Genomic DNA, 25,293 nt, shown 5'->3' with positions numbered 1-25,293 from the left:
ACAAGAACCAGGGTCACAAAACTTCACGTATTTCTGTAGCAAGCCCATTTTCTTGAGGCAGCTTGAGGGACTCAGCCTGAAAAAGCAAGAGGTTATCTTCCTCCTATCTAGTCAGTATCAGCACTCAAAATTTCCAAGCTTCAAAATAGGTGGATTCAAGAAGACAGACTGCACACTCACTTGTAATATCCATCCCAGCAGGTCAGAGACCTCACCACGAGGTATTTGGGGCAACATCAGAACCTGTGCCACAAACACACTTAAAGGTAAAGGAAAACCATGCCAAAAATGTTATTCTTTATGAATTATTTTAATGAACCATATGAAGTAACAAACACAGGTCAAGGAAAATAACAAAACCAGCCCCACCAGCTAAAGATACAAGAATAGTTGAGGACAATTTGAGGGCAAAGAAGAAACCATAGTGAGAGATAATCATTCTTGTCAAGAATATCAACCAAATAACCAGATCACATAATAGTTTAAATTTCATGTCAAGTGCTTAAGTAAGGTCTCTTTTTTTTTTTTTCTTTCTTAACACAGTGAGTACACAGAACAATAGGGAATGGGCTATCCCTGAATTTGTGGCAACAGGTCCTATAGAGCCTATTCCAGATTTCTCCAAATACTGGAGATAGAGGTGGCTAAAAAGAGAAGCAGAGAAAGTAAGGACCCTTTGTTACCCAGCCAGGTCTCAGAACTGGAATGTGTTTTCTAGACCCCAGAATCTTTGGCATAGGTTCCTCTTCAATGTCTGGGCGAGTGCTTTAATCCCATGACTGTGAAGGTTGCAGCAGTCAGTTTCTCATACACCAGAAACATAAGAGCAGCAGTAAGGACTGTCTGCAGGAGCTTTGCTTCAAGGCCTTTGTAGAGTCCCATTAATCCAAAACGCCTAAGGAGGAGAAAAAAAAACCCCAAAACCAAGAAAACAAGATGAATAGCTTTCTGCAAGTAAATCAGTACACTACAAAGAAGAATCAGTATCACAAGTTAATGACAACTGTAGGACTCCTAATCCCCATTCTTGATCTTGAGCCAGCTATGTTTAATAATATTTTAGAGAAAAAATTCTAGAAATTTAAGGTCTTTTGTGCAAGAAACCTGCTTCTTTTCAAGTTGAGAAGTGAAATGAATTAGTATCCATATGTATCCTTATGTATCCTTGATGTCACTTACTGTACAGACATATAGAACTTGTTTGTGGGCTTACTCTATAATACATTACAAAAACCAGGTTAACTCAAATGTTAAGTTCAAGGGAGGCAAAAGGAAACAAAATCCAGACCCACAACATTTTTGAAATATTAGTAATATTCAAGTCTTCTCTATCATGGTAGGAGAAATAAAATGGGAAAGCTCACCTCACTCTCTGCTGAAGAAGGTAAAGAATATTTCTAAGACTGCCCAGTGTTCGGTTCTCTGGGTTCAACCTGTGACGTCCAAACTGAAAAAAAGGAAGGGTATTTTGCTGTACCACTGTGCTTGGCAGAGAACATCATACATGCATGAAATCTGGAAAGCCTACTCTAAACCTCTTTAAACATTTTCCACCAGCACAGAACGGAGGCCAAAGCTCACAGTGAAAGCATTAAAACTGTACATCCACTGTAATTTGGTTTGGTTTTAAGATGGATTCTAACAAATATTTCCTCTCTTTCAGTTGCTCTGGAGGAAGCAGTTTTCAAGATCTCAAAAGCATAATTTGCAGAGTCTTAATAGGGATATGACACACAAAGCAAGCTCTTTCTGGATTTCTCAGCTTTCACTTCAGAAAGATTCAGACCCTCACATATCTGCAAATCATCACTATACTAAGATTTCATAGTTGAACAGAAAATCTGCCCAGCAATGGTCTTGGAGCTGCCATGGAAGAATTCAAAAATGTGTGAACTGCTGTGGAAGAATTCATAATTGTTTGATCCACCTACTTGGCCTAAATAATATTTCTCTTTTACTTACTGCACCTGCTTATCCCCAAGCTGGTTTTCAGTAGGCTGATAGCTGCTGCTGTAGAGTTAAGCTAGCAATTTCAGCAACTCCTTTTCTAGCCTTCATTGATACTTTTATCTGATACAGGTTGATAGTACTGTCAGCAACCTGTAACTATGAATTATTAATATACAGGTATGCTAATTCCTTTTGTATTAGTATTAGCACAGCCTCACAGCTTTTGAAGACTGTATAAATCTTCTGTGCTAATAAAGGTGAACTTGAGCAACTGCGTGTTGGATGAGGTTTTTTTCATGTTTCAGAACATGCTCAGGCAACTGCTATTTCTTAGGTATAAGAAATGACCACTGACAGTAGGTAAAGCATGCCAGCTGATCTAGGCAGCTCAGAATTTTTAAGAGAATGCTAGGATGATATAGGTTCCTTTACTATGTGCTTTAATATCTTGGGCAGAAACAGCAGCAACTGAATGCTAGTGGAAATATCCTGTTATTCGGTAAATATGCACTCAAAATCCACAATCTTCTCATTAGTAACTACTCATTTGATATTGACAAATCAATGCTTAGAATTACTGTCAAAGACTCAGAAACACCTCCCAAAAATGGCTAACTAGGCTCCAAGTTACAGTGTCAGTCACTACCCAGATTACTCACAGGCTTCCACACTACACTATCATTAGGTGCCTCATTCTCCTCTTTTCTCCACCACTGGACAATTTTTGTACTACAAAGTTTCATCGAGAGGAGAAAACCATTAATTTTTCACTAGGATGTTAACACTTCAGTGTTTACTGCAGAAGATTTCCCAAAGGGATTAGCATCCTCTATGACAGAGAAAAAAAGATTTCAGTTTTAAAGAGAACTTTTTCAGCTGGGATCACTGAGAACATTAATGGTATTTCTGTACCTCCAGAGGCAAATTTAATTTATCTACTCTTTATTGACACATAGGCTAAAGAACAGTTTCACTGCATAACGAGTAACACTGGTGTCACATAGTTTTAATGACTGGGAGAAGGACATACCAAATGGCAAAGCTGGAAGCTGCTACCGCTGTCAATTACACAGGGTAACTGTTCATTATATGACAGTAAGAAGAGAACTGTGCCAAAGAGTTGAAAGTAAAGGTGTATTTCAAAAAAAGTTACTTTCTAAAGGTCTGAGGTTAAAAAAAAAAGTCCTGTATTATTTTGATAACAGAACTTAGCTATGATGTGTAAGTTTATATGAATTATATTGAGCTTGTATTAGTTTGTGTGCAAATATGCTAAAATTGTTTTAAAAAACACCTGCAACTATATATCTTTTTTCATGCAGAATATTAGTTCTGAAAATACTAAGTCTTTACTCATAACATTTTTTTTTTTAACATTACTTAGTGTGACAAAAACTTCAATTAGAACAATGCCAACTTTAGATTAGAAAACACATCACAAAGCAGTGCAAGTCTGAACTGGACAGAACATTTGTCACAGACACACATTTCTGCCGTCCTCCACAGATGTGTTCAGGGCTCCTGGCCATCCTTTCATAGAGCAAAGGGACAGAAGTCACCCCTAGTGACTGCAGAACTAGAGACAGAGTCCTTGTGTTCCCCATCATCACAAGGAGAGGATGGACTAGCCATGGATTTTTTTTTTTTTTCACTGTCATTAAGAATCAGAAGAATTTTGTTTAAAAAGCTAAAAGGAGACGGAAAAAAAATGAAGCCTCAAGACTGTAACCACTTCTCTAGGAACCATGGAAAGGAACAAGGACTGAAGCTGTTCTGTGGAGCTGCACCTCCACAAAACCTGCATTGCTATGCAATGCTCAGGCTAAAACAGAGCACTCCAATTTTCCTTCCAGCTCTTCTTCTCATCAGGAGTAAACAAGAGCATCACAAATTAAAAACAGACTGATGTTGCAACTTACACAAATACATTTAAGCAAAAATAGCTCTGTTAAGACATCTGCCACTCCAGTAGCAGAAGTCTGTGTTATTAGTTTAGCTACTACTGAGATATGTCCAGGCTGTTAAAACAGGATAAGGCACTGAAAGAAAGCACTAATTCAGCTGATGAAAAATTACGAAAACTTCAGAAAAAATGAATGCTGACAAAATTGCACAGTAAGTATATTCAAAGTCCTCTTACTTTGAAATATAGTATCCTAACTATATTTTTACAGGTTATGAAAAATAAAGATACATTTATTACACTCTAATTAGAGAGTTACAAATTATTACAAAACTTGCTTGAAAATTACTTTTTCCAGATGAACAATTAACATGAAAATTCCCTTATTAGAGAAGTCTGAAAAGCAATACTCTTAGCATGGAAGGCTTGTTTTCAGTAATTCAACTCATTCTCCAAATTTGTCCAAGTTCTAGAACATACACAATGGCTTTACTGTACAAGCAAGTTAAGGTTCCTCCTTACTTAGGAAAATATATTTGATGGGGAAACACTTATTAATATTTAACTGTTACAGAGTTTAAAGCACAGAAATTAAAGTACAGTGTGCTTAGGTATGGCCAGGTCTCTTCCTCCCCAGTTTTGTCTTGTCAATATTACAACAATATTGGTACACTCTGAAGGTAGCAACATTATCCAGCACATACACAAATTGCAAATAAGAATAAATACAAGTTTTTCCATTACTACCACAATTAGGTATACCACTACCACTATATGGCCAGGCAAGTGGTTAAAGATATTATTTATGAGTGAGCTCAGCATCCCCTGATTAATCACTTTCTGGACACTGACAAGGTCAGACCACCATCTGAGCAACAAAACCTATGAGCAGAACCTTTTTTTTTTTTTTAAATTACCACAGGTCATCTGGAAACCGACTGGTTTTAGAAGATTTAATTTGAACTTCCCACGTGACACATTTTCCATTTATATTCCAAGAGATAAAGGTACATTTTTGTAGTACCTAAAAGCAGTACAATGCATCAGCTTCTGTGAGACTCTGCACCAATACAATACACCGGCAATCCTACCAGCTACTTGAAACAAATGTGCACCAGTATACCAAGCTCAATCAAAACCAAAGAGGAGACTCATTCTAATAAGTGACCTGCACTGAGACAAATACCTCCCTAAACAATGTGTCCATTAACACAAATAAAAACAAGCCACGTGAGCAAGGCTTGCATGATACAGACCAAGTCAGAGGCAGAGTTACCACGAAATGAAATTCATACTTACCCGCAGAATCGACTGTACTGTCTGCAGAGGATAAGTGAGGGTAGTGGCAACTGCTTTGGCTATTGCACCAATGACAAAAGCATCCAAAGATGTGAGCTGTTCAAGAGATAAAGAACACATTTACTCCCACATAGTACCAAAACAGCCAATTACCCATTTGTATTTGGGGACTCTGTACCAGTAACTGCTACCAGATTATCTAAGGATCTTTGGCATAAAGATGTCATGAAATCACAGGGTCTTCTCATTTTAAAGAGCTGGTTACGGTTCAAGTAACTTACTTTCCCACATCTTAAGTTTATTTGTAACTTCCACCTGTTTGCATTTCTAAATATAACCAGACTACTAAAACATGGTTGATATAAGGCCATACAATTAGACCACTTCAAAGCACCGAGAGTAGACAAAAGATAAGGAAGTATCATTTAAACATACCATCAATCAATAAGCATTTCAGCTTTTGCAACAGCGAAACCAAAAAGTCATATGGTGCTTGTGAAAAGATGACATCAAAAGATTCCTTGAACACCACTCTGTATTCTTGAGATATAATCACTACATTCCCAGGCAGAATTTTAGTCTCGATGCCATAGGTACCTCATCCTGTTAGCTAAGAACCCCTGCTGAAGCCCATCCTCAGCGCTACAGCCCACACCGCTCCAGGATGCACCAAATACATTGTTACAGCCTATGCCGATTAGAGTGCATCTCAGTCTAACAGTGCGAATTAATCACTGAACATAAGTAGGTGCCCATATTAAAACATCTCAAAATATATTCTGAAATATATTGATTGCAATCAAAAATACACTCACACATGCACATCTTCAAAAAGGTCAACCTGACATGTGGCTAGTTTCTCTCTCTGAGTCCTGGCTAGCTCGAGAGACAAACCACAGTTGGAAGGATTTTTCCTCAGGGCCGCAAAAACCCAGGAGCAGCTGTGAACCTTTTCCTTTAGAGAGAGAGAGCAGGCTCCTGTCGATGGCAAAGGAAGGGTCTGCACTTGATCCAGGGGGAAATCAGGGCTTTATTCAGCGTTTCTTCTGTGGCCCTGCCCCAGCGTGGCTCAGGGACCCCTTCCCAGTCCCTGAGCCAAGAGACCTGACAGGCCGCATGTTCTGCCTTATATCCAGGGAAGGGGCTAGAGGCAGGGACAAGCCACTACCCAATCAGGGATAAGGTGGGAGTGGAACACAGTTGGATTACATTCCAGAAAGGGAACAAAGTGGGAGAATGGGCAGGGAAAAAGGACAGGGACAAACTTTGGGATAGTACATTTTCCAGGGGAACAGGGGCGTACAGAAGAAACCATTACAAAAGCCAATATAAAAATGAAATACAATATGAAACCAAATAATACACTGATATATCAGCAACACTGATATATTTAGGACAACCAGGAAAAGACCAAATAGGAAGAAAAATGTTTTCCAAAATAAAAATTACCATTCCTAGCTGAAAAAAAAATTATTTCCACTCTTCACTGATCATGGACAAAGAAAAGCCCTAATTTAAGGTGGAACTAAGTGATTTAAAAACACCCACAAGAAATAAATACATAAGTAAATATGTTATTAGCCAACAAGAAAATAACAATGCAGATGGAAACTAAGCTCATCATTCAAAAAATGTGCATAATGTAACTGAGTAGAGCCATCAGGCACAAACGGGGTGCTACATCTGCAGTATTAACTGAAGACAGTAAAAAACCCAAACCTCATTGATGATGCAAAATTTCATGTAAAAATAATCTCGGGAAATAATAAAATAATAAAATAAAAATAATCGGGGAAAAAGAAGATGGCTTGGTAACCTACTGGTATGACCTAACAGTCTAAAATCACAAATTAACAGCAAAGCACTGCATCTTAAAGATTTATTATGACGTTATCTGAAAATGTAATACAAGTGCTTTTCAGTTTGCTGGAACATAAAAGGAACATGAGTTCAGCTGAGATTCTATATCTGATATAGACAAGAAAAAAGAATAAGGAAAAAGAAGAGCACTATAAAGCAGGGACAGAAAAGTGATTATACTTCTGATCAGAAAATCAGGAAGGTATGGTTGCAATGCTATGTTTAATTCTAGTGTCCATCCTTGGAAAAATTATATTGAAAAATTGAGGTCTTTAAGAAAAAAGGTTCTAATTTAGTGCAGAAAGGGTAAAAAACCAGATTTTAAAACAGTCAGTATGTAAATACTTATAAAAGATAAGTTAGAACTTAAATCTCTACTTTAAATTGTGTGAACATATGCAAACAAATGTGGACAAGAGGTTCAGTTTTATTTTCACAGGTAGAAGAATTTATTACAGAAATCTCTTCCCTAGGGACATGAAAGACTCCCGTGTCATTTCACGATGCTGAACCCTTTTTAGTTACACTAATTCAAAAAAACCCTCGAAAATACAAGAACTAAAACCAAACCTACATTCTGAATTTGTTCAAGTGATGCATACCAAAAAACCTGCCTTGTAGTGCCTGTAGAGCATGTTCATCATCTGGCCTCAAAACATACTCACTTGCAGCTGCTTTTTCAAAAGCTTCCGTTTAAAGCCTTCATAAAACATAAACTGTATGGCAGGATTGAAGACCAGTAGCAAGGAGGGGAAAGTACCATTCCACAGAGCTAAGGCTCCTTCATCCCGTACTATCTGATGAAAGGCATCTGAGACAAAAGGTGAGGAAAAAAATCATTAACATTTTGAGTACAAAACTCTGAATGTAAAACATATGAGAAGTTACTCTTAAAGCCTAATACTCAAAGTGGATAAAAATCCTCTGAAATCTTTTATGCAAGCATTTTTATCTTCCTTTTTAATCCAGAAATTAACAGAAATGTAGTGACAAAGGAGGTTCTTGTTCACATCACCATTAACATAAGAAAAACTTACTATCTGCACAGGCAGCCCCCTCCTTTTTTTTAATTTTTTTTTTTTTTTTTCAAGTGTGGCATTCACTTTAAGGACTTCCAAACCTTCTTCAAAATAACAGTAATGTTTAGCTGGTTGGTTGGTTTTAAAAGGTTTTAAAAGGTTTTAAAAGTCTGAATATGTGGAGTGATTAAGAGATTAAAGTGAGTGAAATTTAATTTTCAGACTATCCAAACTCAGATTCCCAGCTACCACTTCATGGGGTTCACTAGTGCTCCATTATCTGTATGATAACATATCTGCCCTTGCAAAGGTATTTTATTTACAGGAGTGCAAACAAACCGCAAACTCCTAATTACCATCACCAATTGCCAAGTTCAGTTTACTGTAAAACTCAATGGCTGCAAAGTGACAGAGTAGCATAGAGATTACAGGGTAAAATCAGTTACATGAACAAAAGTCTTCAAAGTCCTTGATACATTTCATTTCATGAACTTCTCTTTGGTTGATGACAACAACAGGTGCTTACCTATTATGCCTCTGTAATTGGTTGGTACAATGTCTTCATTTCTGAATTTTGCTCCCTGCAGCTTCAGGCGTGTGTTCACTACCCAGAGAGGGGTGGTCAAGAGCACATTCACTACTCCTAATGCAAAACACAGCACAAAGAAAATCAGCATGAAACAGAAGATTTCAAATGTTTTCTTAACCCCCCTGATTCACATGCTACTGAAATTTCTGGTAGTAATAAGGAAAAAAACCAACACAGCATATGGAAATAGCAAATAATTTGTACCCTAATTCCTGGATCCTTTGTTCCAAAATATACTTACATGGAATTTTACCACAGACATATAGTCAACTTAAGAATTTCCTTCCTTACTTCTACCAGCTAATCAGCCAGACATTACATCTACACTGAAAGTATAAGAAACTACCAACTCCTCCCCCACCCCCCAAAAAACCCCAAACCCAGAGGCCTTTTCCACAGTTTGGGTTGTTTTTTTTTCAATCAGCTTGATTCTATGCATTCACATGAGCAACAGTCCCTGAATATCACTAGCAAACACAAAGTCCACATGGTAACTTTTCATACTGGATGTGCTATAAAAGTCACTAATGCTACCATCTCTTCAAAGAAGGCACTGCAGCATCCACGTAAGAGGATAGAATGAAAAGGATCATATGGTCCCATTGGACCTGCATACACCTAGGAACTTTCTGTCACTTTCAAGTGACAACCCAAAACTAAGTCTGAAAACTGACACCCAAATACTTACATTAAAATTTCTTACTGTAATTGAAATTATTTCAAATTTGGCATATATCTTTTCCTCTGAAAAAAACCCAACTATCACCTTTCCCTGCCACTTGTCTTCAGTATCTCAGTGATGATGCTTAGATACATGGTAATCCCCACACCAGATACAAACATACTAAGCCACAAGAGCACTGTGCCTTGTGCCAGAATTCACAACAGTAATGGTTTATGCATCTCCCTAAGAGGCAGGGATGACACAGAGGAGCAATCAGAAGGAAGTAGGTCTGCATACAGTGGGAGGTGTGAGCACTTAGTGGACCTCCAGAGGACTACCTAATGAAAATCATTAGATAGAATATACCAAAAATACATTCTTAACAAAATGGAGATTTTTTAAGTATTACCTGCAACAACCCCAAGAACCAAGTCTTTTCCAGTGGTTGAATGCTGACCTTTGACCCAGAGGGCTTTAAGACTATTAAATGTATAAAAATAAACAAAATTGGAGCAGCAAAGGCTGGAGATAACAGGGAACCATCCTCGATATGGTGCCAACCTAAAAGAGAGCAAAAAGTCACAGTAAGAATCAGTAACATACTTATGTGATCTGGCTGATTTTATGTGTTGGTGGAGGATCCCAGAGATACATTGCTGTATACTATAGGAAGTACTAACTAGATATGTCTTTATCAGCAATGGTAAGAAATCATACTTAACTCCTGAGTACGGAAAAAAGGTATCTGGACTCTCACAGAAAATCTAAAAACTGAAGACTAGTTACTGAAATTCATACACTCCACCTAGGAGAGTTTTGCAAAGGATGCAACCTGGGGACCCAAGATACACAAGTGGAAAGAATTTCTAACAAATGCCTTACTGTAAAATCCAAGGCAAATCAGGTAAGAAAAAGACATTACCTAGTTAAATTTTAGCTAGATTAATCACAGATGAAAAACTGATTATCATCTAAACTTGTCTTGAGTTAGGAATGATTTTGTAACAACGGACTAACAAAGCTCCCTTCTCTGACAGGCCTGATGATCCTGTAAAACAGGGACACTTCAGCAGTTGTGCTACATTCCCAACATGTTCTACAACATATCCAAAAAAAAGATAATGATACACACCTTCACTGGAGTTGCACAGAACAGGTAGAGAGCTGGTATCATGTTAAAAGCATAATAAAATCACTCCAACAGCAGTAATTATGGAGGCTCTTTAGAATTCATTAAAATACTGGGAGTACATTGAATTTAAGGATCTCCAATAAGACTGTAAAAGATGCAAGGCTGGTAAACACCATATCTGACTTTTCTTAAAAGGTAAATGCTACTTTTTAATCTCAAATCCATCGAGTGCTTCTCCCTCCCATGTAGCTGAGAATACACCTTATCATGATGACTGCTTCTGAAGTTACAGGCTTAGCTAACCATAAAGTTACAAATTAACTGACTATGCAGTTATTAATAAGACAAATTAAAACAATTCTTATATTATCTATCTCTTCTGTGCTGGAAAAGAAATAAAGAAACATCCTCTAGGGATCATGTCCTCTAATTGAGTGTTAGTTTGGACTTGGTTGATTTATTAAGAACGACTTCTGAGGATTTTCAAACGAATTATCTTGTAGTACGGAACATGAAACTAAAACAAAACCCATGAGTTTATTTTAATGACTTAAGTTGTCAGTAGCAGCATCCATGATTCACTGCAATCTTGAGAAAAACTTGGTGTACACTAGTGAACACCTTTCAGATCACCTAGAAAAGGATGGAAGTGCAGGGAAGAAAGCTGTTTGATAAACTTCTGCAAGAAGTCCTTTAGCTCAACCTGTTTGCTTTATCTAGATGAGAGAAGTCTCACAAACTATGGCAATGAGACAAAACTCTACAAGCTAATGTAAACAAAATGTTATGATCTCACATCACATTTCAGATTTGTTGTTGTTCGGACTTTTTTTGTTACTTCAGACACATCTCTAAATTAGTACCATTACTTTGCCCAACCTTACCAATACCTTTGGAAGAAGCAATGTTCCTCTTTTGCCAGAGCTACTGATTTTTCTCTTTCACAGGAAAAATAAGATGATCAGTTTTGCAGTCTTTCCACCTCACTTAACTTTTTTTTTTAATTGAAGTTTACTTGCCACCCTCACGTGACGGGGTAATGTGGGAACGTGAACAAGAGAGATCAGCTGGCAGAGAACTCCTCATGAGTACAACTGCCCAAGTTCAAAGGTGACACAGCATTATGGGCCAAGTAAAACTTTTGTCAGCTTTAACATCCTAGAAGCTCTAGTGTACTTAGGAGTTTCAGGGGTTCAGTTAGGAAAATACTTCTAACCAGGACAGGCATAAAACCTTTTCTCCCAGCCAGCTCAGCTCAGCTCAGACTATGACAAATACTAAAGCACAGCACAGCTGAAAGTTAACTGCTTTTAGACAGATGTTGAATCCCACCAGCAGAAAGTGTCATATATTGCTTATTTCTACATGCTTAGGAGAGAGAAAAAACCTTCCAACTGGGAAACATGTCTCAACTCTCCTCTTGAAAGTGGCTTAGTTGTCCAGGAGTTTCATCTTAGTTACTGAGAAATTGACACACCTCAGAATTCAGGCAGAAAAAGCTGGTTGATCAGGTATATGAAGGTACATTTACATTTCTGAGGAGGCACAGCTACCTCACTAATGAAAGCACAGTTACATCACTGAACAGATCAATTGCATAAGGTGCTCAAGAAAGTTAATCCTAGTCACCTAAAGATGAACACATAAGATTATGCAAGTCATATCACACTTGTGTGGAGACATTTCAATTCAGAATATAAATCTGTCCAGACAGATATAGGCTAAGTGTTCCACCTTAAAAGCATATTCAAATTAGTTTTAGAGCTTGTCTACAAGAAACCAAACAGAAAATTAGTATCTACTCACAGGCCTTCTTCTTTGATTATTTCTAAAAGGACTGCTGGTGTTGTCTTTGACTTCCGCTTTTCATCAACTGGAAACCAAAAGAATCAAACTTTCAGATGATTCAAATTTTTAGCACTCTTTTTCAAATCCTTATCCTTGCAATTCTAAATATATCCTACAAGCACGTTTCTTCTTCCTCATAAAGGATAGGAATTCCCTGTTTATCTCTCTCTCTTTTTTTTGGGTAGGTAAGACTACCTCCATTTTTCATTCTTACCCAAATTGCCCAGACTGGCAGGTTCTGTTGTGCTCCAGAGTATCTATAATTATCAGTTTCTAATAGTTGTGACATGAAGGTAGGTTCCCCTTAGGCAGAGGGATAGAATTGGGCCTGCCTAACTACTCCCACAATTATTCCTTGGACACAGTAGACTAGCACCAGTAGTAGAGCAATCTCCTCTAGTTCATCTGCAAACTAGCAAAGCAGTCTCTTCCTGCACATTTCTCAAGCACGTACTTCTGACGACCTGGCTGATGATCTCCCTCCAGTTCTTAACAGAGCTTTAGTCATAGCTCTAAAATGCTTGGTGATTCTGTGACTTTTGATAAGAAGAAAAAGTTTTATAACAATATAGTTTATACCCAGATGCATTTTTGTAAATATTGGATATTTCGAATCCCAGTTCTAACCCTGACTTTTCCCTTTAAGCCATCCTCTGGTATAATTCTAGACTTGTTTTTCATGATATTGCCTCTGCATTTTGAAGTGTTCTCAGCAGCCAACAACAACAACACACAAATATAATCCTGTGCAATCTTGCAACTTTGTCTTTGGTCCTAGATAATCATTTAAAAGCCACAGAGCACACAGCCTTTTCAGCTAATTAAGAAGTTACCCAACTTTCAAAAGGAAGAATTACCTTCAACTGGAAAAAGAGTGTTACTGTGACACAAGAAAGAGTCCTGTTCATGTAGAACACCCCCCTACAACCACCCTTACAAGTGCCCAGGTCAAGATGAACAGAAATGCCATTGTACAGAGAAACTAGATTTTGACACTTACCCTGAAGTCTAAGCCTAGCAGTATCCAAAGGAAAAAATACAGTCATTGCAGTCATACTGCCCTGAAAAACAAAATAAACTGGCTGTATAGTGTATCAGTTGCTTATATAGTGCCTGCTAGACTGTTTGTAACCCTTCACTTCTCATCCACAAACCAGTCTACTAAGCAAGTTTAAAAAGAAGATAAACTCCCCATGTAACAAAGCATTTTTTTGTCCCGTACCTACAAATGAGGGATTTTTTTTCTCTTGCATTAGATCAAGCTAAAATTAAAACCATTAAAAGCTTTTTGCCAAAAAAGAAAGTTTTTGAAGACTGAAAGTTGATCTAGTGGGCAGAAGACAAACATTGCACTTTCTCTATCTCCTATTAGCCTCAAAAAGGCCCTGGCTTGGCATAAACCTGTTTTCCATGCATCAGGTGACTGCTAAAGTTGTGGCACCCTCCTCCATTAGAAGCCGTGCAAACTGTTTAAAAATGGTGGGAAGGCCTGGGATACAGCAAGTCACTCCATGCTGTGTTTAAAGTACAGTGCACAGTGTGAATTGAGCTTTTCTACAGCTGTCTTATGCCATACATTTAAGTGAGCTTTGCCTCTGGAAATACTCCAGCTCCTCAGCAGGCTGCTTGGACCTAACTCTACAACCAGCAAGAGAAGATTAATTTTCTGGTGGTATTTCCACACTAAAACAATTCTGGGTTGAAGTTTTCACCAGACTTAAGTTTCTCTAGTTTTTATAAGACTTGGTAGCAGATATAAGACTTGGCCACAATTACCCGGTTATTTTAATCGATTTAGTTTGGGCACTTGCCAAAAACAGTTCGTTCTGCTCTCCCATGTACTTTTCCTGTGTTGTATCATTCTCAGTACCAACCATGTACTCAGCTGGACAGCAAGTGGATTAATGAACCCATCTGACTGAAAATTTTCTAAAAAGTGTATCTCAGTCAGAAGGTTAGTGCCAGCACAAAAAAGTGCCAGAAAGAGCCATAATACTTCTCCTAATGACAGCTGCATTACCGCAATTTTGAAGACAGCCTCAAAACGCAGCTACACCTACGCACAGAACATGACTGCACAGTCACAAGTTCCAGCCTTCCCCTCCTCAATTTATCCTGCTTCCATCCTCCCAAAGTGAGATTTATCCTGCATCCTAAATCAATGCAATGCATTACACAGCAGAAACACACACACACTTGCACTCAAAATTAGAAAATGGAAATGAGGAAATATTCAGGTGTTGTCAGGACACAACACATGGGTGCCCACAAGGCACAGAATAGTCTATTCTAGTTGGAAAGGACCTGCAATGATCACCTAGTCCTGTTTGCCCCCACCCCACTTCAGGGCTGACCAAAAGCTAAAGCATGTTATGTGCATTTCCCAAATGCCTCTTAAACACTAACAGGCATGGGGCACTGACCACCTCTCTCAGCAGCCTGTTCCAGTGCTTGATCATCAAACTGGCTTAAAACTTATATGGAACTATAGTTCAAGAAAATGTCATGAGATAACTAAACTGACCTAACAGATCATTGCATATGAAAAACAATTTGTACCCTCTCCCCTTCTTTTCCTAAATTGAGGGAAATAGAAAAGCCAAGTTACTTTTCTCCTGGGTTTAGAAATGGAACAACTCAATTACATGATGAGGAGGTTGACAGAAGCATCATATGGAAGAGACATAATTTCATGGCTAGAAGAAAGAAAAAGAGGGATGAGCAGGACCAGTCAACAACAAAAGCCCTCAAGATGGACTCAGATTCCTTGCTCAACTGCATTGAGGCCAGCAGGTGAAATTATAGTACTGAGTGCAGAAGAGATGCTGCCATGTATTACCCTACACCACTGGAAGGGTGAGGCTTCACTGTCAGCCTTCCCATCACCTCCCTGTCAGCACTGCCAAGTCACATTACCACTGAATAATCACAGAGACAGGTACAGACTGGTTCATGTAATCCCAGGCTCCTGGTCAACAGTACTTGTACCTCTGCCTCCTCCAATCTGGCAGCATAACTTTCTGGGCACCTACACAATGGTGCAGACACAGAAATTAATCTGGCTGAAAAACAACTTTTTCCATTGGGCTACTTCTTCAGTCACATCAGTTCACTGACCAGTCACAGCACACAATAAATGACAGTGCAGGAGCCAAGAGGTGGCCAGAACAAATGGCCTGAGGTGACTGCTGCAAAGATGTGTGCAGGACCACAGCCTGAAGCTTGGCTTTATAAAAAATACTAATAAAAAACTTAACTGCTATTTTTCAGCCACCATTCAGCCAGTGAAGCAGCCTGACTGCTCTATAACACTCCCACAAAATTCTCATCCCTACAGCTTTTGCAACAGAAAGATTACATTTTAGCTACATGCTAAGTTAACGAATACTTACATAATTCAGTTAAAGTTCACAGGAAACTAAGCACTGGTTTTTTGTTTTTTTTTTTTTTTTTTTAATTGGTCACAAAACTATTCCTTCATCTCAAATTTGACTAGGTTGCCTAGAAGGTATGTGAACTTTCAGGATATTAGAATACAAGCAAAAGTTACCATGCTGTGGTCTGACATGTGCTTCTGATGCATTAGCTCAACACTGTTCTGGGTTTATAAGCTCGGTTCACACCACAACTTTGTTCAGGGGCACAACCTGACTAGAGCAATCTGTATTTGAAGGGAGAAGCTAACAGCAAGGTCTAGAAAGTAACACTGACTTCTACAGAAGCCAGCAAAAGAAAAATGGATAGTACTTCAATAATGAGATCATTTGAGAGAACTCCGCTTTTTGAAAGTGGAAACAAATCCCCACTGCCTTTGATGTTTAAATAAACAAACTTAAAACGATTTAAAGAGAAGACAAAACTATTGTGTTTATTTATAATAAAACCAAAACACCCCTTAAAGTGTAGGTTTTCCTTTTAGAATCAGCCTTTACAACAGAATCACTGAATTGTCAGGGTTGAAAGGGACCTCTGGAGATGACCAAGTCCAATTCCACCCGCAGCCCTCCCGCCCCCGCCAAAGCAGTAGCACCCAGAGCAGGTAACACAGGAATGCATCCCGGTGGGGTCTGAATGTCCCCAGAGAGGGAGACTCCATGACTTCCCTGGGCAGCCCGTTCCAGTGTTTATCGTTCGATAACTTTCATCCTACAGGAGACGTGAGGAGCTCTTTCTGTCCATCAGAATGCCCAATCCAGCATGCTAGAGGCACTAAAATTCTTAATCTGTTGGAAGCAGAAGGCCGATTTACTACTTAGAGCTAGCACTCCGAGAAGAAAAATTCAAGGGCTGGGCACACAAAAAAATCTACGTGAATTAAATGAGACCTTTTAATGTGCAAGCGTCACATGAAAAATTCAATCCAGTAACCGACACAAACCTCCTCTGGCTGCACTGCGCTTGGTTCACATTTTCATTAGCACCTATGCGCTGCCTCACCCCCCGCAACTCCTAAGCACTTACGAGGCCGCGGCAGGAGGACGACGCTTGGTCTAGCTCTCGGATTACGCAGCTGAGGTGCTGCCCGACTGCCTGAGCTTAGATTTTCACCGCTGAAATGATGCCCAGCTCCAGACGCGTCAACCCGGCTTTCTGAGGGGCAGCTCCCTACAGCTCCCGCTGGCTCAGAGGCGACTCCAGCCGTTCAAGGCCCGGCGCCGGCCTTCAGTTTCGCCAAGCCCCGCGCCGGTTCCCCGGCCCGCCCCGGCCGAACAAAAGCTGTCGGCGGCCAGCTCCGCCTGCCGAGCTCCGGGCCCCCCGCCCGGCGCCGGCCCGCTCACTCACCACGGCGCCGGACACGGCGTGCACCAGGCTCTCGTAGGAGGCGACGGACGACATCACGGCGGCTCTCGGCGGCGCCTACCGCTCCGCCCGGCCCGGCAGCCCCGCGGCCCCGGCCGCCTGCGGGCCACCGCGCGCCGCCCCCGCGCCCGCCATGGCACCCGCCCTGTCACGTGCGCCGCCGGCCCCGCCCCGCGCGGGCCCCGGGCCGGGGGAAACGGCGGAGGAGGAGCAGGCGAATGGGACGGATCGTTCGTGGGGCTTTTCAGAAAAATACAGCATCAGGGCACCCGGAAAATGAGTTATTGTTCCTTCCTCCATAACTACAATAGCGCCCTTTTTCTCCACCAGCAGCTTCGCCTCTCTTCGAGAAGCCACCAGGAGGGGCCCTCATCAGTAGCTATCAGGATCTGTAAGGAGGGCGGTGAGAGGATGGATCCAGCCTCTTCTCGGTGGTGCCGAATAGGACAAGAGGCCATGGGCAGAAACTGATGCACAGGAAGTTCCACCTGAATATGAGAAAGAATTTCTTTACTATGCGGTGACCGACCACTCACTGGAACAGATTGCCCAGAGAGGTCGTGGAGTCTCCTGCACAGGAGATGTTCAAGAACCCTCTAAGCACAATCTTGTGCCATATTTAATAACAGTAGTGCCATTATTTCTTTGTTGTTGTTGTTGTTTTGGGTTCTTTGTTGTTGTTGTTGTGGGTTGTTTTTGTTTTTTTTGCAATTTCACTTGAGAATCACAGAACAGTCTGAAATGAAAAGGACCCAGAAGCACCATCATGTGCTCTGGCGTGATCCTGTTCAAACAGGGAGGCTGGACCAGATGACACGCTGTGATCACTTTTCAACATGACTCATTTTGTGATTCTGTGATTACCTTTCCCAAACGTTTAACATAAGCATTTAATTACAACGAGGAAGCAATACTAAATTTCACATTTTGATTCTGCTTTTTGCTAACTGCAGTCCCTTCTACCTGCCTAAAGTCTGGTATCTTCAAAGTAACACTATTTCAAGACAATAGTTTCTTCTTATTCCATGTGGATAAGTTGAGTCTGATGCATTTTCAAGCATCAGGGGATGTTTACCCTGGAGAAAAGGATGCTCAGGGGGGAACCTTATTGCACTCTACACATTAAAGGAGGTTGTAGCAAGGTGGAGGTTGGCCTCTTCTCCCAGATAACAAGCTACAGGGAAAATCAGCCTCAAGTTGCACTAAGGGTAGTTTATACTGGATATTAGGAAAAAATTATTTAATGAAGGGGTTAGCCAGCACTAGAACATGCTGTCCAGGGAAGTGCTTCAGTTGCTATCCCTAAAGGTATTTATAAGACATGTAGATATTGCACTTGGCATGGTTTCGTGGTGGATGTGGCAGTGCTGGGTTTGTGGCTGGACTCAAACTTAGAGGTCTTTTCCAAACGAAACAATTCTATTTTTCTGTTTACTCCTTTTCCCAGTCTGTAAGCCCTTGCTTCTCCTTTGCCATCATGCTGAGAGCCTGCAGCGGAAGCACACTGCTACAAACAGAACATCTCCTGGCTTGCCATGCCCTTTGGTAGCTAAGGGTGGAGTGAGAAGTCCTAGCAAGACAGCACTAGACACAGGTAGCTGGCCAAAGCACAGGGGAGCTGTGGCTCACTACTGCAGTTAGGGTGCACAGAGACAAGGCTATCAGACACACAGTTTGGGAAAATATCAATAATCCTACAGCCTCCTTTTAAACTTTTATGTAGGAGAGGTTCCACAAGTATGAAGGAGCTGAGGAAATCAAATGTTTGGACATGTCCCAATTCATAACAGCACTTGGGAGATGATCCCCATGTCTGTTCATATCCTGCTGGGTTTTTTGCCATTCTCATGTCTTATATTGGTTTCCAGATTACTTGAAGGTTTTGTCTGTGTTAATAATCACTCCCCTTTTGTTAGTTTCACCTATGCTTCAGAAAAAAACCCCTACAATTAAAGATAAATGAATATTCTCTTTAGCTTTGTATCATGTTACTCCTGGGCTCTTTGGTTTCTATTGCTACATTTTTTTTTTCTCTTTCTGAAAGAATAGCTTCATAACTTTTTCTGCATAATTACAATTCCTAGTCCTTCAGCCTCAGCTCCCCAGCTGCCTCTTGTCTGAGGTACAAGAGCTCCTAGTGCTTACCTCTGTGGTAGGAATCACCATACCATCCATTGCTTAAACAAGGACAGGGCAGTTTTAACATTACACTCTTCCCAAGAGTTTCTACCACACAATTGGGTAAGCCATTCCCTTTTGAGAAGATGTTCTTTCATCAGGTGGCTATTAACACACCCCTTGTCTCTACCCTTCTGTGAGGAAAATCCCATTATTTTCCCTGAGGGAGGGCAGGTAAAAAGAACACAGGATACTCTGCCTAACACAATTCTTTCAGTTGGAGAAAAATATTTTTCCAGTGCAGTGCTCCAGCACATCCTTGTACTCAGACTTTAGATGCTGATACCAGCAACATAAGACACCACAAATCTTTTATACAACACTGATACCACTGATAGTGGCAATTTTTTAATATATATATATATAATATTTTTTTTTTTTTTTTTTTTTTAATAACGCAATATCCCTGTGATGGATGCACCCCTTCTGAGTAAGTGACAGTGCTTTGGTTCAGGCATCATCAAAAAGGACAACAGACTAAAATCATCCCTGCAGCGCTGTTATATGAGGGTTATTGGTTGGAGACAGGCATACAACACAGTACACACCAAGGGTCATCAGCAAAACAACCCGTTTTATTGTTCAGATCTTTTTATAGGGGGTTTGAATTTCCTGGGCTTGCATAGCTGATTGGTTTGGATCTCTGCACTGCATCCAGGGTTTGGATGGGGTTGGCTGAGGTCTCTGTTTGAGTTCCATTGTTCACCAAGGGACTTGTCATAGCAGGCAGTGGTGGTCAGAGTGATGTGACCTTCCCTGGAGAAGCATCCTTAGAAGGACATCCCAGAGGCACAGGCGCATCCACTGCCGCTGAGTGATTTCAAGGTCTTCAGTGAAATCAGCTTTTTGGAGCAATGCTGAAGAAAGAGACACAGCCTTTGTATGGAGTTCCACAGGAGGCTTTATTCAGCTTTTTCTTCAGAGTCCAGGGATGAAGAGCCAAAGACTCAGGGGAACAGGGGTTTATATAGGGAAGGTGTGGGGCGGGGTAAAACATCTGAGCCAACCGGCTGAAGGATTCAGGGGAAAACCAATCAACCGAGGGATCAAGGGAAGTACTAATCAGCAGAGAGATCAGAGGGGAAACAAAGGAAAGGGCCAACAGGGTACAAAAGATTTACATAGCTGTTGCAAAGCCTCTTGGGGGTAACATATTTCCTCACCATGGCAGGAGAGCTGTCTACCAGGGTTTCTCCCTTAGAAGGTTGCTTTCATATTACTGTCTGGCTTAGCTGCTCTCTCTCCAGGGGAGCGTGTTCATATCATTGTCTGGATTAACCAGCCTCCACACTTGTTTCTAGAACAAGCCAAGTTAGCCATATTGGATTTGATATGACCAAATTTGTTTTGTCCAGCTACAGACCAGCTGTGCTGCAACACAGTGCAAACCCCGAGAATCATCCTAATCCATATTTTATCCAGGAACAAAGGAGTTTAGGCCTCTCTTATCAGGAGACCAGTATCAGCTTGAGCTGGGACCAGACAAAACTGAAACTGCTACAGCCGCACACCTGCACGTGTAACAAAAGGGGCTCTGAATACGAGTCAGTCATTTTAACCTCTAAATAAATGTCTCTAGCCTCCATGAGCCCATTGGGCTGTCCTGTACAGCAGCAGGGTGCTCGGCAATGATCTCCCCCTCAGACAGGGATGGCTCTTAAGGTTAATGCCCAAGGTTGAAAGATCTCCTTACCAAATATGACATCTATGAGGAAAGTGACATTTTACATTAAGCCTAAAAGTATATTGTATACTTGTTGCAGCTTTTATAAAACTAGCTATTGCTTAATTATTAGATGTACAGTAAGTAGTAGAGCATTTGACCAGAGTGTAAATTATTGTTTAAATAATAATTTAAAACATTGTTAAATCACTGTGTAATTACTGTTCAATTATTGCTTAATAACAAATAACATCATTCACTTTTCATTCAGGTGTCAATTAATTATCTTTGATCACAGTTTAATAATTGAAACCTTTTTATTTACACCCACATTGATATACTCTTAATAACTCAGCCGTGACACACTCTTGCGTGCAAAAGACTCAGAACTTTAGAGTTAAGGCATACACAGGTCATTGGCTATCTTCTGTCACTAAAACAGGCAGGAGCAGCTTTACAAGTCCAGGGAGCAATTACGCAAAGTGACTGCACAATCAGGTCCACAAACATTAGGGAGAAATGTCTCTAACAAGACACAGACTCCTATTACTGCTGTTCTTTGTGGTTTTGTCCCTCCGTGTAAAGCGAAGCTTTCACCAGAGCCAGTTTGTACTGCAGCCTGGAATTCCATCATAAAAATACACCCAAATAACTCTATGCTTAATTTCTACCATATTTAGCAATATTTTTAATACAACACCATGCCCTATATATATTGCAAAACATAGTATTAACAGGTAACACAGCAAATGCAATATTTTAAAAGTAACTTTACTGTTGGAATATACAGACCTACTGAAGCTAAGAAATATGAGAGCACACTACAGATTAAGTTAAACAAGATGTGCCTTATATTCTACAAGGGGAAAACAAAAGGCAATTACCTAAAAACCTCCATAAACCTATCTACATAAAAGGTTTCCTGAAGAAATGGCCTTAAGGTCTTCATATGAATGCTGCAAATTCACGACGTTTTCAAGCAAACATATAACATGCCCAGGTGGGGTTAAAGGAAGGACAGAGGGTCAAAGCCACCTACTTTTCCTCAAATCTGTCAATTCTACTGGAAAGCCTACACAAAATGAACTAAATTAAGCAACTACAAGTACAAACATATTCTCTGTACATGAACTACATCTTTGTAATTTCTTGCTTGTATAATTCTGTAGGTTCCTGTACAAGGAGGTAATCAATCTTGAGAAACTTTATTCTTGATGGATTTTCTTTGACTGACCCAAACTTTGTTTCTGATTCATGACAAGTGTGAAAAACGAAAAGTTCACTCATTGACTATTTTCAAAAGTTTAATAAAAAAGTCCAGTGCTGGGGTATTCCTGGCTATCAGCCAATGAACACCACAGTATGGTACTGTTAAGGCAGCATTATCTATATACTGCTACTTTACTGAGGTACATACATAGTCATAAGTTTCATGCATTATTCAAACATTCTTGGGAGCTTCTGATGTTGCAGGAATTTTCTTGTTTTGGTTTTTCACTCTGACTTATATGCATGACATCCTGCAGATCAGATCAATATATTTTATTTGTTCTTGTGACTTCATCCTGTTGTTTCACACTTCCCTGATAATGAGGAGTTAACAAGTTCTTCTCTAATTCTCCTCCAGCGCTCCGGCTTGTGTCACTGTTATCACTTGGAGAGGTCAGTCAGCAGTTGTAGGAAACAACATAATTGCTTTGTACAGTTCTCTCAGTTACATGGAAGTATTTTAACATTTTATGTTTTGCTAAGGCCCACAGTACAATATCTTAATCTCACCATTATTTCTGTAAGCTATAAAGTGTATATGCAGATGTGTTAATCACACTACTATTTCTATGGGCTGTACAGTGCATACTTAGAATGACAAATTATGTTATATTAGGAAGCAGCTAAAAGGGGTTATAAATTGCACTATATTTGGATACTTATGATCAATAACAACATACAAAAACTAATAGATAAATGCAAAAGCCGGTATTATAGGGTCATTTTTAACACATGGAATAAGGATACTGTTGGTGACTCCAGAGGTCAAACTTACTACCTCTGCACCGTGTCCTGCACTTGCAAGTAAAGAATGAACTCTGAACTTAAACTATTTCTAACCTAGTACTCTCCTTATTCTAACATCAATTTTAAAAATAATTAGAAAATACATATCTCCTTTATTTTTTGCTCAGAAATTCAGTTCATTAGAGAGTGCAAACATGTTAAGACAATTTAATTACTGCTTTCAAAACTACTTTCTGAATCTGTTGCAAAACTATTTCTCAGAGAAGGTGGATAAACTGGATCATACTCCCAGTACGTAATAGATAAAAGCAACCAGAAATTAACAAACAAGATTGCATGTGCTGACAATTTGAATTCATTAGGTAGAGCAATTTGATCACACCAACTAGTCAAGATCAGGCTGAAGTATTAAGGTCAAGGTAAAACCAGCCTCTTCCAGAAGCAAGCATTGTAATCATACACCTATTAAAAAGCGTGTGTGTGAATTTTGCCTGAACCAATTTTGACTGAGCCTCTGGAACGATGCAGAACGTTCCCTGTGCACATCTAGGTCCAGGGACATCAGAAAAGTTGAAATTCTTTTTAAGTTACTTGCATTTGCCATTATTACATTTAATGTCGTATCATAGTACTTGCTCAACCTAACTAGATCAAATGAACCTCAGCCACCTTTAGTTTTACATAGACTAAGTAACTGTCAAACACAAATTTTTGTTGATGTTGCTTTTCCCCTCAGGCACTTGATAAGTGTCTAACATGTTCTAAATGCACATTTTTCTGGTCCTTTTTTTGGTTGGTTGGTTAGGTTTTTCTGTAACGGCTAGTAATTAATTCCAGTTCAGAATCTTGCTTTTTGTGGTTTGAAGTTTTCACACAAGAGACTACAGAAAAAATGTGCCAGATTATAAAATGGCTTCTGAAACCCTTTTTTTTTTCCCCCAAGAAGTTTTCCTCATTGTAGGATAACACACAAGAAAGTGTGAGGGCAAATCATCTTGTAGAACAGTTGTGTTAATTTCTCCTTATAAACTCTTAGCAATAAGCCATAATTTTGACCAATTAAAAAAAAAACTGAAAAAAGAAAGCACAGGTGGTTTTCTCTTCCAAGTAAGAACTAGATATTAGTAGATAAACATCAGAATGATTTTTCTCTAATGAGAGGCAGCGCAGCTGGCAGCAGCTCAGACACTTCACTCTCTATATAGTACTTTGAAGTTTTTCCATCTAATTCTGATGATTTCCTAAGAACTTTAACCTTCAGCCCATTTTTATTGAACACTGCACTGGTTGTTACATGATTTCAGCTATATTTTTCCTTCTGAATTGAGACATGCAAATTCTACTCATTTCTAGAACTCTTACCCACCAGTGAAAATGTTAGCAAATGAAATGTTTCAATAATGGAATTCAATTTACTATGACCTGCTTTAGACCTCACCTCCTTGTTACTGACTTCACACTTGAGTAACAAGTTATTTTTCTGAATACTTGTTCTATCAAAATTATGCATACCATCTGGACTGCTGCAGCTGCTGTACTTCAGGAAGAAATTATAAGATAAACAGCTAACCTAAAGCCTGTAATCCTTCATGTTTAATTTCTTCATATACAGTAGCAACTCACATTCCTTGTAGCCTCTGAAAGGTTTATACATTAAAAATTCCTATGCAACAAAGGTGCCAAAGTTGAAACCCAGTGAACAAAAAGAGATGTAACATATTCTGCAAATATATTTATTTATTGATAAGATCTCAAGCTTGTCTGAGATCATCCATCTAGAATACAGCTTTCAAAAGTGTGTTTGTACAGCAGACATATAGTAACACTTCGTTAGCAAGATTACCAATGAACATCTGGATTTGGTTAGTTATCAAGACTCAGATTTACAGGAGAGTCCTCAGTATGTACATTCTGTGGGACCTCAGGACCTCCAGTCAATAGGGACAAGGAAAGGTTTGTCTTACATGAAGTTACTGTTTGTGAGGATGATATCAAGTGAGTATGACTTACCCAAGCTTTAACTCACAAGGTGATCAGTGACTTGCAGTCCAGTCACTTGAATTTTCTTTTTCTTGCTCCATAGTACAGATCCACAAGCAACCACCTGATCTGCTTCATTTGCCACATTAAAACTGCTCCTGCTTCCTCTGTATTTGCATTTTCTTGTATCATTACTACCTCTTATGATTTGTCCTGTGGTACTGAACATTGAGGTGTCTGCATTCAATTGGACACCACAATTTTTTACTCCACTTCAGCTCTTTGATAATCCAGAATTACTTTCTTACAATGCTGCCCTCACTCCATCATGTGTGAAGCAAGGTTGAGGCCCATCTGCCTTCATCCAACTTTGAGAGTCTGGCTCCTACTCA

At 39.7% G+C, this 25,293-nt stretch overlaps 1 protein-coding gene across 2 annotated transcripts; it reads right to left on the bottom strand.

Moving 5' to 3' along the window:
• Window positions 1-291: 291 nt before the first annotated feature.
• SLC25A17 (solute carrier family 25 member 17) lies at window positions 292-17,205 on the bottom strand. Of its 2 annotated transcripts, none has more exons than XM_040062996.2 (9): window positions 17,047-17,205; window positions 13,265-13,325; window positions 12,223-12,289; window positions 9,694-9,845; window positions 8,558-8,674; window positions 7,678-7,823; window positions 5,153-5,248; window positions 1,365-1,447; window positions 292-895 (listed from the first exon to the last, which is right to left on the bottom strand). In XM_040062996.2, the coding sequence occupies exons 1-9, from the start codon at window positions 17,098-17,100 to the stop codon at window positions 748-750; spliced, it is 924 nt and encodes a 307-aa protein (XP_039918930.1). In that variant the 5' UTR covers window positions 17,101-17,205; the 3' UTR covers window positions 292-747. The 2 variants fall into 2 exon arrangements, with proteins under 2 accessions (XP_039918930.1, XP_039918931.1); XM_040062997.2 differs by lacking the exon at window positions 17,047-17,205 and adding an exon at window positions 16,726-16,929.
• Window positions 17,206-25,293: the final 8,088 nt, after the last annotated feature.

The sequence above is a fragment of the Hirundo rustica genome, chromosome 4, assembly GCF_015227805.2.
Source record: "Hirundo rustica isolate bHirRus1 chromosome 4, bHirRus1.pri.v3, whole genome shotgun sequence".
Taxonomy (NCBI): domain Eukaryota; kingdom Metazoa; phylum Chordata; class Aves; order Passeriformes; family Hirundinidae; genus Hirundo; species Hirundo rustica.
Note: the sequence above shows the minus strand (reverse complement) of the source record. Positions and strands in the feature narration are given on the sequence as shown.